At 40.3% G+C, this 16,789-nt stretch overlaps 1 protein-coding gene across 2 annotated transcripts in view; it reads left to right on the top strand.

Moving 5' to 3' along the window:
- The first annotated feature begins 14,815 nt into the window (after positions 1–14,815).
- LOC311005755 (apoptosis-stimulating of p53 protein 1-like) overlaps positions 14,816–16,789 on the top strand; it is a 40,891-nt gene continuing 38,917 nt past the window's right edge. For both annotated transcript variants that reach the window (XM_083998308.1, XM_083998307.1), the window contains exon 1: positions 14,816–15,118. In XM_083998308.1, coding sequence (XP_083854434.1) covers positions 15,002–15,118 — 117 coding nt within the window. In that variant the 5' untranslated portion in view covers positions 14,816–15,001. The remainder of the gene's footprint in view (positions 15,119–16,789) is intronic.

The following is a 16,789-nucleotide window of genomic DNA, read 5'->3' as shown; positions in this document are numbered from 1 at the left end:
TACCTTGGCCAGGTCTCCCTTGAAAAATATATATTTTTATATAGGCTAGTCAATGGGACCTCCTGGTTAAATAAAGGTAAATAAATAACAACACTTTGCATCAATCCCCACAAACTTCCTGAATCCAAGCAAAACCAAAGAGGGTGTGGCATTTCTCCTTGTCTCTAACTCTTCATTGACATGCATTTCCTAGCCCCCTATGAACAACTGAAAGCCTGAGGCTGATCCAACCCCACCCCAAACCTTTTCACACCCTAAAGCAGTCACTTAGCCTAAACATCTGGAGTCCAGCAATCCGCTGCCCACAAAGCTGTCAGGCTTCACAGACCAATCCTTCACACGCACACACAGTCTTCCTGGTCTACAAGGATGGATGTCCTGTTTCCTTGCTCACTGAAGCATATGTGTCAGTGTTTACCTATTTATGAGGTGTAGGGTTTCATGGCTTGTAGGGAATGGAGGCTTCACAAACTAACAAGACAGGGCATGTAAAGTTTGTTTGCCTAAGTCTATGTGTGCGTGTGTGTGAGTGTGTGTGATGACGTAGCAGCTGCTGAATCTGGTTTGGCAGGATTTGGGAGGAAAGGCGAGAGAGCGGAGACACAGAGTGAGAGGAAGAAGCGGAATACTTACTTTACTACGCTCCCCTTCACAACATTTAACTTCACTGTTGTCCATTAATCTTTTCCGTCTGGTGTCGATACATTTGGAAGTGGATTTTGAGCAAGGTTTCAACACAGGGTAGGTTTTTCTTCTACTTTGATTATCCTACATTTTACTGTATCACATGGTTAAAGTCAGGGCTGAGGGGTAAACAAAAGGTTGTAAGTAACCAGTGATGTGTTTATATGGTACACAAACTGAGTTTAACTGTGAAGCAAAATGGATACAACTTTTTAGTTATGGCAGCAAGGAAACCTCTGACTCAATTCCAACATAAAACAAAAACACAAAACAAAAGAAGACAATGGGGGTAACTTCTCCTTTTCCTGTGACTAAGACAGAAACATTTCAAGAGTGGGAGGTTATTGAGTAACTGCTATCATGAAACACTTACATGAAACAAAAGATAGTTTTTATATAAACTATAGATTCAACATACAAAGGCGTGGTGGAGCGTATAATCACACTAAAATTTTCCACATTGCCTCTGATGGTACATGGACTATCTAATTGCTTCCTTCCTTTAACTGATTGTAGCCTAGTTCAGATCTGTGGCGACGGACTAAAACAAGAATACTTAAGTTTAACTTGTATCATTTGAAACACTTTCTCGTTTATGTAGGCCTATGTATAAAAAAAAACACATTAAGAATGTAGAAAATAGCAAGGTCTAATTACATTCAACCGAAACCTCTGTGTGCGGTCATACAAGCCATTACAAGCCTGTACAAGTCTCACTGGTGCTGAAAAGCTATTTTACCCATGAGATATAACCGAAAAACTTGTCTGCGTTGGAGTTTCAAGTGTTAACACTGAAAAAAATCCTCAGAGCTGGGCCCCTCATGTGTTTTTTTTAATCTAAATATTTTACTCTCTTCTAAACAGTGAGTAATTCTCCACTGTGCCAGAAACCATGCATGCCTGAGGACTGTGTCATAGAGCCCATATGGATGGAAGTCTTCTTGTTTTTCAGTGGGAAACCACATAAGTTTCAACTTCTGTTATATAATGTTTTTTCGAAAAAGCAGAAATTCCTTCTGTTTTACATTAGAGGCCCCACCCTTGCATTACTTCCATTGCTGGGCTACTAATTGCTGCGTGAATTATTTTGTCAATTTAAAAGAAAGAACCTGGTTACAGCTTTATTGCTCGGCATTCTCTGCATATAAACATACTGTAGCTTTCACACTGGATTTAAAGAGCAGTGTATTGTGGTTTAAATTGTTTATTAGATGCCCATTTTAAATTATTGTTATTGTGGTTCACAGCAGTTAAGCTGAAAAGCAATCTCCTGTAGGCCTACACTAGAAAAGATCAACATTTCTATACAGTGTAGGCCTAATCCATGTGTTTCTACAGCAACCAAGGGATTTCAATAGAAAACCGTTCAAATCTGTGTTCATTGGATTTGTTTTTGCAAGGAAAGATCCATTTGTTTAACACACACACACACACACAACCCAGTATCTAGGCAACACAAACTCTGAAACCGCACACATGCCACAAGGTTCATGATTTAAGTTATATTTATACCAGACTGATGATATTGGATAGTTTCATTCATGTACCTCATTACCCACGCACACATCGCCTGCTGGTGTTTCCACTGTGCTCATTCGCAGGCAGTAGTCAAACAGAGCAACAAAAACAGCAGCAGCTCGACACACAGCAGATGTGTGTGCAGAAATAACAGGGGCCATGATGGAGCATATAGACAAATAAAAACTGATCGATTATAAAAACCCAAGGCTCAGCTTTTAAGAGTCGGTGATGACCCCATCTCCATTACAATAAACCACCATGGTATAAACAAACATCAGGCCCGCATGTATGAATGATGATCATATCTTCATTTTCAGACAAAGAAGTGCTTGCTCTGGTTTGAAGGAGGAAGCCAGCTCAAGGACTGCAAAAGGAATAGGTCTAATGCACTCACTGCTCACTTTATTAGGGACAGCAATGTGCCTGCGTATGAATGCAATTATCCAACCAACCAATCATATGGCAGCAGTGCAATGCATAAAATCATAGAGTTTCAGTATTTCTAGAGCGGCTGACCTCCTGGTATTTTTCACACACAGTCTCTAGATTCCATTCCAAATTTTACTTCTTCAAAAAAAAAAAAACACTCCAATGAGAAACAGTCCTGCAGATAGACACCCTTGATGTGAGAGGTCAGGAGAGAGTGGTCAACTAGTTGGAGCTGACAGAAAGGCCACAGCAACACAGATAACCACGTTTACAACTGTGGTGAACAAAATAAATTATTTTTTTTGCTGAGAAACATTGATAGGTCAGAATTTGGTGTCGATAGGCGATGATGGTGGGGTAATGATGTAGGATGAATGTTTAGTACACTCAGGCTCCTTAATAACAATCAAAGTGGAATAGTCTTTGTGGACTAATTGTTATTGACTATGTTCCCTAACGGCCACAGTCTCTTATCCTATAATGTATATTTCCAGCAGGGTAAATACATCATGTCACAAAGCAATGAGTCTGGTGCCTTTTACAGTAATTCCTCTCAGAGCTGAATCAAGTTCATCTTTGGGAGTGTAGAACAGGAGATTGACAGTAAACGTCTGCAGCTGGCAAATCTTCCAAAAAAAAAAAAAAAAAAAAAATTCTGTCATGTCGACATCAAGTTCAACTGAATGTTTAATATCTCGAGGAACCTGTTACATGAAGAACCAAGGCTGTTTTGTTGATCCATCCATCCATGAGCTATCCGTGCAGGGTTGTGGGATGCTGCAGCCAATCCCAGCCAGCACAGACTCTATCACAAGGATGGCATATAACAACATTATATGCTAACATTCATATTTTAGTGTTGCTGATTAACCTAATGTACATGTTTTAGGATGTGGGAGGAGGAGACCATGCAAAGTCCACTCTGAAAGGTTGTAGGCTTTAGAGTTAGAATCCACTGTTCTTGCTGTGAGGTGAAAGTGCTAACCACTGCTTATAAGCCCCAGCTTTAAAGAAATAGTTCACTTTTTGAGAAATAGCCTACATTCACTTTTTGTTGGCTACCTAGATGAATGATACATACTGTAGGACTATATATATATATATATATCGCTGGTAATATGTGCTCTCAGAGGCTTGCACAGATTTATTTATTCCAATCTTGACTCACTGACCAAATCAATGTCCTGCAGCCAGAATGTGGTGCACATGATGAAGAACTCAGATAAGTTAGAAAAGATTTAAAAAATGTTCTTAAGTTTAACAGATATATTTAAAACAAAAAAAACCAACAATGTGTCCTCGGTTCGATGCAAATGTGTGATGTGCTGTATGAAACAACACAATGAAACAATCTACCTACTCACTGTATGTCTCAAGTCAAAGTCGTAAGGCGCACAGTCTGCTTCTCTGGAACAAACTCACATTAGCTGCACATTTTTGACACTGTCATTTATATTGTCACCAAGGCAACAGGGCCAATATGTTAAAGATCAGCTGGTGAATGTATTCATAGAGGAATACTTAAAGTGTTTGGTAGATTGTCATCTTTTTAGTCGTTGTCATTCATATGTCCGACCTTAGTAGTGGCTGCAGTGGCCCATGCTTCCCCTTGAATAGTAGCATGTCAGCCTTTCTGCTACTGGATGGTGATGTGTCCAAAAGTTGCTGCTGAATGACAGTAAGCTCCATGCAAACACATGAGCATCTACTGTTAAAGATGGTGGAGACATACTGTAAGATCATAGGAGGAGCTAACTTCTAGTAGCATAAAGACTAAATACAAACAAGATCATTTTGGTGACACTGGTAATTTTAAAGAGGACAATCTCCCAAATACGTTCTGTATTCCTATTAGTAACACCCATAGAACAAGACTGTGGAGCCAACATGGCCGCCACTGAACACTTAATGGCCATTGTTAATCTCCGGCTGTGTACCTACCTATCTGTCTGGTCAGCTGCTGTGTTCGTAAGATGCTGTTGGTGTTTGTGTTACTATTATTTTTCTATAGGTTTTATTTTCTTTACCTTGTACCTCTTGATCTATTTGTACTTGTTATTTATTTATTGATTCCACTGTGTTTCTTTCTGAAATGTCCGTCTGCTGGGAACAAAAAAAAAATCTATTAGTCCTCTTGGAAAATTAAAGTGTTTAGTAATGTAACTGTTGGGTCTGTTATTGGTGTTATTTTGAAAAATGATCCAGGTTAGAGTGAGAGTTTTAGAAAACAAGGAGGTCAACACTTTGTCTTTAAAGCACTTGGCATTGATCTAATAATCTTCTACACCGATCACTATTTTCAAAATCAAACCACTACATACAGTATCTGTTTAATTAACCCTTTAAGCTGGGACCTTCTTACAGATTCCCTAAAGCACATTAAATAAATGTACTTGTGTCTAAGTCCTGCTTTGCCAACTGCAGATCTGCTCCTACAACATTCCCTGGTCACAGGATTGGACTGTATGTAGGGCTGTAGCTGTAGCTGTAACCTGGCAGCTGCCCAACGCCAGGCTGAGCCCGACCCCGACCTCAGACGCTGTGGGGGTGTGTGTGTGTGTGTGTAAGAGAGACAGTGAGAGATTGCCTGTGGCTATGGTGATGCTGTGTGAATGTGGCTGTCAGAGTGGAATCATAGCATCACATGGAGCCCAATGGATGATTCAAGGTTGATTGGTTTTATTGACTGACCTGACAACACACACGCATAGGAACTAACCTTGAACAAAAGAGCCACAGTGAATACACACAATAAATGTCCATGAACTAGGTGTTAGACCCAGTTCTTCAAGAGGTCGAAGGAGCTACAGCTGTTAACCAATGAGTCAGAAAAATTATCAAGAATATTAATAGCTGACGAATGGTTCAGTTAGAAAACAGTTTCATCAACACCCTTTCATACTTGCATGCAAGAATGAAGGAAAGATACTGACAAATACCAAAACAACACAAGACATCGTGGTGCAATTTTATTTAGGTGAATGCCATAGTTTAAAGGCAGCATAATATTTATACTTTTTTTTTCAAGTTTGGTTTTCATTAGTTGCATAAAATAATTGTAGAGTGCAATATAATTGTTGTAGAGTGATGCAGAAAACTGAAAAAATTAAATGTAAAAAGATTTTTTCAAGCTAAATCCCTTTCATGAAAGCCTCTTACTGTGAAAACAATGCTCATCAGTTATTGTGTAAGGCAAACAATCACCAATATAAATTGAATAACACTGAATATCTGCTCGGTCACATTTGTTTTTTGAAGGGTTATCACACCACAAAGTGTAATACTAAACTAAAACAAAACATGAAGGTAAACACTGTATAATTATAGAGTTGAGTTTAGGATATTTTCAGACAGTGTGTTGTGTTCTCCTGTGGACAGTGGAGGGCGCCAACCTGCTGTCAGACAGTCCACTTACTTTTTAAGTCATTTTCCTGTAAGTTTAAATGTAAGATGGAAACTAACATTAGACTGAGTTCATATAAGTTTAAAGGCAGAGTGATAACTCCCCTGTTATGGTTCATATTTTTTATAGTATGTACATTGAGCAATCCTAACATCGAGGACACAGACACACACACAGGCCAAAAGTGTCCTTGGCAGCTGACCACAGCTCTGTCATAATCTGCTGAATTTATGACAGCTGAACATCTCTATCTGTGTGTATGTGTGTTGTCAACGACCTATAGAGTCTTCCTTTACATGTTATGTACAGCTCAATGGTGTAACCCACTTACATGCAATATCATAAATGAACAAGTGAGATGAATGGGACAATAACAACATTGATCAAATATTGGTAGCTATTAGCTATTAGTATGTTATGATCTCACACATGAGAGCACCACATTGTATTATTATAGTGAAACAGTTGCAGCTCACACGGCCGACAGAGGGCGCTCTCGCCTTAAAACATTATGAATTAACATGCCTGGAAAATAACATTGATTATTATATTGGTGATTGTTCCAATCCACCGACTACTAATTCCTACGTATTTAACTGAACCTGTAGGCTATTTATTGTGATGATGAAGGGGAGGAAGAGGAGGAGACGGGGGAGGGGGGGCGGAGGGGGAGATGGGAGGGATGATCAGGACGGTGACCCAGTTCACCCCGCGGAGCGAAGCGCTGATGATCAAAGGATGAAAATCACTGGGAGTTTACTAATGAAACAAGAACAACGGGTGTTGCCAGGTCCCTCACAGCCAGCTGCATTTCCTCCCTGCGCTTAAGACACAAGACAGAGACTGAGACGGTGTGTGAGTGAGTGTGTGTGTGAGAGAGAGGGAGAGGAAGGAAGAGGGAGGGATTGAGAAGAGGAAAGTGGAGCTGGAGTTTTTAGGTTTTCTGAGCATCTGGAAATTAGTGTGGGTCTGCTGACAGTAGAAGAAGCAGAGGAGTACGGATGTATGGAAAAGCACCTGGAACAAGAAGAAGGAGAAGAAACGAAGAAACAACGACACATCAAAGGAGAAGCGGAGGAGAGAGGAGGACACAAGGAGGAGAAGTCATTTTTCTAACGGGACAGGAGGAGAGTCACCGCACCAGCAGGAATGTTACCGGTGAGTTTTCATTCATGAAACCGAGCAAACCACGTTAAAATGTTTTTTTTTCGTTGCTTTTTTTTTTTTTTTAAACGGCGCCGCTGTCTGAAAGTTTGAAGCGCCAGCTGTGAAGTGTTTCCACTGAGTCCACACTGAGCATGTGAGTGTAATAAGTAGAAAGGCTACAGACTGGAGCTCGTCCGCTCTCGACAAGAATACGTGGTCACGGCGCTGGGTTTCAATTTTTACCACAGTTGTTGAAGTTATGAGCTTTTAAAAAAAAACTTTTGTTAGCTTGTCACACTGTGCGTGTTCACTGAGCTCACAGCGTCAGTGATGGACATTAGAGTAAAGATGGCGGAGGCAACAGTGATATTAATTTAACGATAGACAAGTGGGGCAGATTTACACCGTCAGCATTTGTTTGTAGAGGAATTTACATTTATTAGGACGTAAAGAAAACCTGTGAAGTTGTAAGAAAACAAAAACAATCACACCGGAAGTGAGTCACCCAAAATTTCAAAATAGAGCGTGAATGTAAATAAATCACAAGTAGCCTACATGAAATCTAGATCTTATAGTAGGCTAATATGTAATCTGTAATAAATTACGTTTGGGGTAATGATTCAGAACTGTTTAAAAACTAAAAAGGTAAAAATGTTTGAATTAGTATTAATAACATCAGGTAGGAGTCTAGGAGACCAACACTAATCTGGTCGGCTAATCTTGAAAAGAAAGACATAAGAAATTATATTTCATTTTTTGACATCTAAAGAAATAGCTATTAGCTACTAGATAAATAAATACAGCCATTTACAAATAATAAGAAATACCAGCAGGTGTTAGACTTTATTCTGTACTCTTCTGCCACATATCTGCCACAGTTTTGTTTGTGGCCATCTTAACCTTTAGCTGGTCACATCACATCCTTTTTTAATAGGACAGTTATTATACATGCGCTTGTCTACATTGGAGCAGTCCTGATTAATTGTTACCTTGCATATAAGTGTAATCTAATGGCATTGCAACACATTTATCAATGGGGCTTTTATTGTGAAGGGTCATGATCAGAAGTACTATTTTTCCTCTGTTTGTCTTTACACTGATTTAAAGGGGTGTGTAGGTTTGTGTTTGTGTCTGTCAGAGACAGAGTGACAACCCAGTGGCACACACTTGCACACATAACACACATGCTTTTGTGCATGTGTTGTGCATTTGCTCATCATCCATGTCATAGCCTATTTAATTCTGACCATCTGTTCTGTCTTCGTGCATTGATACTTACAGAGTATAGCCTACTAACACAAGTCTCAAGATTTATTTGTCCTCATTTTACACAGGGACATGAAGTTTAAAGGGGTGATGTGTAGTTAAAAGTCTCTCATGCAGTAATGTCTCAGCCCTCCTCACACCCAGAGTGAAGGTCTGAACCTGCCAGCACTGAAATGAGTAAACCATTAGTATTCTTGTTTCTGTCCCGTCCTTCCTCTCTCTGTCTCTCTCTATCTCTATCTCTCTTTCTCTGTCTCTCTCTCACTCACACACACACACACACACACACATACACACTCACAGAAAACACTACACCTCTTTGTGGCAGAGCTGGGCTGCTGTCAGCTCCAGACAATACACTGAAGATATAGCGACGTGTTTACTGCTGGGACAGAGAGAGACAGACAGAAACACAGAGAGAACTTCTACCTTGACCTTTCACCCCCCCACTCCCCTCCAAATTTCCTTCCTGGTTCAGGCCTTTTCTTCTCCTTTTCATCCAAAGCATTGAGTTTTAGCTTATGCCATTGTCCACAGTTTTACGACTGTAAATCCCGTCTTCCTGTGTTTGCCTAAAGCTGCCGGCAGAAATGTAAAGAACTTTTCCACACGGCTCCTTGAACAGCTTTGCACGCTCTTCTGTCAACAGGGCGGCAGCTCACGTGATAGATAGATAGAGCAAACGCAAAACAGAGTCTGATATCATCCGACAACTTCTTCTGAAATGTTGAGCAGCCTGGGTTGGGACCTGGCAACGGCGCTGCCACCACTTCTCATTCCTCATGGACACAGAAAGTGCTCCATGCTACATCACAGCATGCTGCCAGTGTTCAGGGGATGGAAGATCATGTTTCCCTCAGGGTGAGTCACTGTGGTGACCATCACTGCATAGCTGGACCTGGCAAAGAGGACACAGGAGCCATATTGGTGATGGTGATCTTGTGATTTGCTTGAATTGTTGGGTTAAGTCAGGCTTTATTTATATAGCACCTTTAACCAAGGTGCAAATAAATACATTAAATAAAGGCACAAAGAAACAATAAGATTTAAAATTCCCTAATGTTGAATAGGTTAAAACATGTTGCAAAGTAATGTTATGGCTTCCTCTTCTGCAGGATTGGTTCATTTTGGGCAAGATGATACAGCGTGTCTGCGGTTGTGTTTGCAGGGAAGTCGTTGTGAACAGATATTTAGTAGAAAAAGTTCAAGAAAGCTTGTGAACATGGACAATGTAGCGAGATGAGACACACAGGAGACTCTGCAGACTGGTGTGGAAGTGTGCTATGCAGGCAGTTTCCTTCTCAATGAGCAGAAGCTCATGTTTCAGTGGTCACATGCAGTTCCTATAGAGACGGTACAGACTGACTTGTGTGTATGTGTGTGTTTGGGCGGGGGTCTGGAACGCAAATCACCTTCAGCTGTCACTGTGGTCCACGGTGCACACACACACACACACACACACACACACACACACACACACACACACACACACACACACACACACACACACACACAGAGAGAAGAGCCAGCAGGGGAGTTAGTGAAACTTTTGTATTTGTTTCTTTTCACTTTCATTCATAAGCTGTAGTGCTTTGTCAGCACTTTACTGTTCTGTGGCGTTACCATAGACACACCCAGTATGATGTTCAGTACAGGATCATTTCTTATCATAATTTAAGATGCTAATCTACTAAAGAATGCAATTAAAGCTGGCTCCGTAATTCGGTTGTTGTACTTTGCTCTAAACAAAAGCCTCAGCCCCGTGTCGTGAAGTGTGAACGTAATGTAACATACACTCAGACTTATCAGTCTATCCTCAGTGAGCGCTACTACATACAGTATCTGACTCCATATTTAAGCCTGTAAATCCTTCCAGTTTATTAGCAGCTGTTACTTGAAGCTGCCTACTAGTTAGACTGGATGTCATGGCACTGCTATTTTCTCCTCAGTGTGTATATACTTTTCTAATTTTGGTTGATATCTTCATGTGTGGTATTAAAATGGCAGTGGTTTACACTAACTACACCCACACTAGCTGCTCTTCCCTCTGATGGTTCATCATTAACTATAGAGACCAAACCACTGTCTTCAAACGTGGCAGAAATTTAAATTTAAATGATCTTGGTTTTTCCACCAGCTGCTCAGTTTAATTCAGAAAAAAAACGAAAAAAAAAACAAAAAACACACTAGCCAGACATAACACCAGTTTGACAGATGGCACGGACTGAAAACCATCCCACTCTCAAGAGGAGCTCTCTCCTTGAGCGGTTGGTGGAGCGGGTATAAACTCTCTACACCCCCAGATCCCAGCACAGTCCATCATCATTGAAAATGACATACAACAAAGCTAAAGCAGCCAAAACAGCATTTAATCGTCTTTGTTACATAATTCACATTCGCAAAAATGACAGTTACACCATTCCAGCCACTAATATGAAATTTGGTTATACAACACACACACACACACACACACACACACACACACACACACACACACACACACACACACACACACACACACACACACACACACACACACACACACACACACACACACACACACACACACACACACACACACAAAAAAGAAAGGAAAACATTAACATTGATGAGGGTACAGCAACAGTCTGCTGGTTTAGTTCAGCGTAGCACCAACAGAGGTAACAAATCCTCCTACCATCACCTCTAAAATGAACTAATCAACACAAATATCTAATTATTAGTTTAACTGATATAAAGATGTTGTGTAAAAATTAAGTTTGCCATGTTATACAGCAAGAGACCACTTCAAAATGATCAGTTCCTCTGGTTTTACTATGTGTTTGAGTAAAATAAACACTTTTGTTTCATTGTATAACCTACTGACAAATTGGAAATAAAAATATTGTCATTTAGAACACTTATTTGCAGAAAATAACAACAGGTCAAAATAACAAAAATTCTGGTGTTTTCCGTCCTTGTATAATGCAAAGAAAACAAGTTCATATTCATTTTAACACAACACAACACTACTTTTTAAACTTAGGAAGAGTTTAGAAATCAAAATTGGTGAGTGTTTTTTATTTAGCCTATTTATTTATAATCTTTCTTCCTCATTATATATGATTTGGTTCAGGTGATCAGCTAAGTGTGAGGTGTTGGAGTTCACACTGGAATCGATGGCTGATAAGGCTGATTTATTAACAACATTTTGGAGTGGTCTCTTTATTTTTTCCAGAGTTGTATGTGCCAGAATGTCACACTCGGGCCTGTAGCTTAGACTCCAGGAAGTTATTGTTACGAACGAGACTGTAGCTCAGTGTTTGTGAAACAGTGAATAGTTACTTAAACACTTCAGCGTTGGCTTGGATCATAAACAAACAAACAAACAGAATACGATGTGCTCAGTGTTTATAGCTTTACTGGTGCAGAATCAGACTTTTCCCTTTTCCAGTCTCTGTCCTGAGCTCAGCTAACGAGCCAGAATCAGAAAAACAAATCTCTCTTCTCTCCAAAATGCCGAACTAATTCCTATAATATTGTAATTATTCACACTGACTTCTCTAAAGGCCCAGGGTCACATTAACCCCAGTGCTCCAACCTTCTGCTCTGTATACATTATAATTATTAACAGCGTTAGCTCCACTTATGTGAGGAGGTATATGAAAATATCGCTTCTACAAATTAAAACATAATTGGTGCTGCTGTGGAGCATATTGTATACACTTGTCCTCTCAGTGGGCAGCTGGTAACAGCTGGGGAGCAGGGTGACTTCCCATGTGCCTTTTTTTTTTTTTTTTTTTTTAACTACACTGAGTGTGCCTTAGGGACACACACACACACACACACTGCTCTACTGGTCTGCTTTTTGTAGAAGGAAACAAAATGTTTTAAAATCGTGGACACTCATCTTTTTTTCTAAATGTTTTGCACTGACATCACTGTTTAAAATGTGTGTGCATGACTGTGTGTGTGTGTGTGCGTGTGTGCGTAAAGCTCTGTTGTGTGGTTGCATTGTCTGTGGTGGGTGGAAGTCCAGTACTGTCCTTTTTAAAAACTTGGAAGTACATTTTGTTTCTAAGAATTCCAGGTCCCGCAGAGACTAACACACATGCACACACACACTCACTCACTCATTACAGACACACCTCACACACCCCACACACAGAGACGCTTACAAGGCAGAACATTTTAATTCCTTCGAAGCACTTTGATGATAAATGTGGCAGTCACACAAAGTGCTTCTGGCAAGTATAACAAAGTCCTGCTTCTCTAGTAAAATAATACAGCTAATAATAAAAGGACTGTTTTATCATTAATCTGAGCATAATTGTTTCCATAAACTGTCCCATGATCACCTCCATGATGACAGTTGATAGTATTTTTTATCATTTATTTATCTAACAGCCCTTTTTTGTGTAGAATCCTCCATTGCTAAGACATAACTCTGGTTCATGTTGTCCTTCAGCCATCCAGGTGTGTATGATAGTTTAGTACGGGGTCTTCAGGCAGCGGCTGCAAAGAATCGTGGGACATAAATATCAGTCAGACCGGTGCGACAACTAATCTGTGACTGAAGATTTATCGTCATGTGCTTGTGTGTGTGTGTGTGTGTGAGCTGGAGTGACAGAGGTCAAGAGCCAGAGCAGCGGGTAGGACACAGTTATAAAGGACAGACAGGACGTCCTTTTATTTTTGGCTGGTGTGTTAATGAATTAATTTGGTCATTAAGTTCACACCAGGCAATAGATTGTAATTTACAGCAGTGATATAACGTGTGTGTCTCTGGCTGCTGCTACTGATTTTCTGTCAAACCCAATAGATGCAACACAGCTCTATGTGTGTGTTTGAGCACATGCGCCCAACATGTGACCTTGTGTGTGTGTGTGTGTGTGTGTGTGTGATAGAGAGAGAGAGAGAGAGAGAGAGCGAGCGCTCCTCTGCCAGTGCACCTTATGTGTCCTTTCTGTGTGTGTGTGTAACAGTGCAGTCATGCTGCAGTGTATCAGCATAGCCTCTCTAATCTCTGTATCCAGCATCAGACAGCTTTGCTCCACACTATTGTTTAACCAGTGCAGATGTTTTTTTATGTTGTGCAGATGTTTGTAGGTTGTGTTGATGTCTAGTACATAAAGAAGTAATTCATGTTTTCAGGGTTATTTTGAGGCACATTCTTCAAGTCTAGACTGTGTCATTGCTGGCGACTCGTCACGTGTCTGTAGTTCAGTAAAAAAAAAAAAAAAAAATTCTATAATTGTCCATTAATCTTGAACTATTGAGACTCAGTAAGTATTACTTTGTATGTAGCACTAGAAATATAGTTAAACAATGTGCATTTACACGTGTCAGTAATGTAACATCAGTCATGTTAAAGTGAAGGTCATTCTTGACCCTAAGTGACCCGGCTGGCTCCGGCTCTGCTGGACGCTGGGCTAAAAAAAAAAAAAGTTTGGCATCCAAGTGTCTGAGACTTTTTTTAAAGACTGGACAGTTCAGTTGTCACATACCTGACCTGAACTTATCAGGCCAGTGATGAAGTATGAATCCATGTCTGTTATTCAGAGTTGTCTCTAAATATGTTGAAGGAACGTTTGTGGTTAGATAAGATGATTGTCTCGTCTCTGTTTGTCTTTCTAGCAGCGTCTAGTTATGCACGGCAAAGAGTACTGAGTGTGAGATTAGTGTATGATACTGGAATTAAATTAAGGATTACAATATAGGATGAGTACAAATATATATAAGTGGGGTTTACTGGGAAAGTAGAGTAGATCATGATATGCAGAATTAAAGCCTAAATTGCAAAATGGCTAAAGATACAAGCACAGGAACATCCTGGACTTTTTTTTAAATGATTTTTTAATGGTTCAGTTGTCACGTGCCATAATTAATATCACATGTCTGATGATGTGTTGCAGATTCAGTGAATGTCACAAGAAAAAAAATGATTTTATGAATGTTTTTACTGTATTTGTTATATTAGCAGAATATAGGATATGGTTGAAAATAGTTAATCTGACTACTGGAATGATATTATGTGCAATATAATATGTATTTGAGCATGGACACACATGAACACATCACTATTTAAACTACTGCCTGAAGAATTTTCAAAACCTGAGTGTGTAAGATAAAGGATGAAATGAAACAGAAACGCTGCCGTCACATCAGAGGTGGATGGTGGTGACTGGACCGTATCAGATTGGTCATAAAAACCAATATCAGCTCAGTGTCATGGTCTCCACCTACTGAAAGTGTCCAGATTCTCTGTATTATTTCCCATCAGCCTCTCCTCCTCATCACCCTCTCTCTCTCTCCCTCTCCTCTTATTTACTGAAAGTCGACTCCCTCCCTCCCCTTCTCCTCCTCCTTCACTGACACACACTTATATTTGTACTTCCTCTCCTGACACACACTCACACACACACACTGACATCAACACATTTCAAACACTCTCCCACCTGCAAAGACACCACTCTCTCTAATTATCTCACTTTTTGACGAACACGCACCTGCAGTGCACACGCACGTGCATTATGCCCACTGGTGTGTGTGTTTTTGTCCGATGGTTTTCCAATGAGGCGTTTCTTTGGGCGGGTGTTGGAGCGACTGGTGTTTCTGTCTAAAAACCTCAAACTGGGTAAATGCAGGAGACCGAAGGAAAAGCTCAGAAGCGGGAAAACCAAACCATCGGTGAGTGAGAGACGGAGCGGTTTCATTTGATTGTGACTGGAATACAGACGTGTTCTTCACAGTGAGTCAGTGCTATACAGCTGAGTTGTAAATCATAGAAAATGTAGCGTGAAATGTGTGTCTTGTGAAAGTCCTAGTACTTGCCCTATAGTGTGATATAAGATATGCTTTACTGACACAAGTTAGATCAACAGTATTAAAACAAGAAGGTTTTACTGTTCAGGTAGAAGAGGCAGATGGAACTATAGCGGTTTCAGTTCTACCGACCACTGTGCCCGTTCGCCATTAAAATGAACACAATGCATGTGCTGCAACGCCCCAGAGAAGTGAATAAGATCAGCACTAAAGTGTTTTCTACAGACAGAGGAGACTGGGCTGTTTGTCACTTCAACCTGCTCACAGCCACTTTCTCCTTTCCGACTATCTGACTATCTGCTTCTCCCTCTCTCCTGCCTAAAATAGCCGGAGTCACTCCATTCAGCACCACGACTCAATCTACCACTATGTGTGTGTGTGTGTGTGTTTGTGTGTCCTGTTTACTGGCAGACAGAGTTAAGCTGTCCTGGCTGTGAGTTCAGCCTGAACTTACAATGATGAGACACGTGTACAGTGTGTATCCCTGAGGGCCCAACATTGCTTTCATATAAGACATAAGGCAGAAGTCATAAGACTTTTTATTGATCCCTCTTGTGGAAAATTCATGTGCAACAGTAGCATAGAAGTGAAGGACAAGTAAAGAAAGTAAGGAATACAAATATAAAGACATGCACACTATGTACAAAACAAAAATATGTACTGTTATGTAGGCCTACACAAAATATATATATATGCAAGTTGGTTGATCAGAATTATTGTATATTTCATGATATTTTCTTCAGCATCATTGCAGACATATAGCCCTGGACCAGTTTTGTCTTATTGCATCAGTTCTACAGACACAATGGTGATAACAGAATTTACAGTTTACAGGTATCACACTGTACTGTGATGATTTTGCAGCAGGATTAGGTTTGGTGGCCTTCTCTGGACCTATTTAGACCGGTCTATTCATAGAAGGATTTCAAGTAATAGAACCTGTCTTGTAGAGGCTGTGTTGGAGCTACACAGTGAGTGTAAACAGCAGATTGGATTCCCAAACACATAGTTTCTTCACACTACCTGCAACTGATATTTCACAATATCTCGACCTGATTCATTTTGTGTCCAGTGTTAGATCAATGAAGGCCCATTGTCAGATCCCTGTTACCCTTCTACCTGTCCCAGTCCTGATACGTACGCCACAAAATCTGTGTCATTTAAGTATTTACTACATCTGGCAAGTCTCAGAGTTGTATTTAAAATCTAGCTTTATACAGAGTGAACAGGAACGGAGCCAGTACAGTCCCCTGTGGAGCCCCAGCGCTGCTCATCCCTGTCCCCTACAGTGTAGTTAGATTGAGGCAATAATTGTTTGAAGTAGGACAAGTAATCTGTGCTTAACTCCTTTAATGGCTGCAGACATTTACAGCCACAGGAAGCATCACAGCTAAACGATGAACTGCAGGCAGAATATGAGAAAAAACCATGCTAATACATACAGGATAATGATTAATAGATGTAAAATGTACATGTGTTGCAGTTGCAGGCAAACTATAAGTCAAATGTTAAGTGCAGTGTGAGGGATTCCCTGAG

This window comes from Trachurus trachurus (genome assembly GCF_905171665.1).
Source record: "Trachurus trachurus genome assembly, chromosome: 22".
NCBI lineage: Eukaryota > Metazoa > Chordata > Actinopteri > Carangiformes > Carangidae > Trachurus > Trachurus trachurus.
Note: the sequence above shows the minus strand (reverse complement) of the source record. Positions and strands in the feature narration are given on the sequence as shown.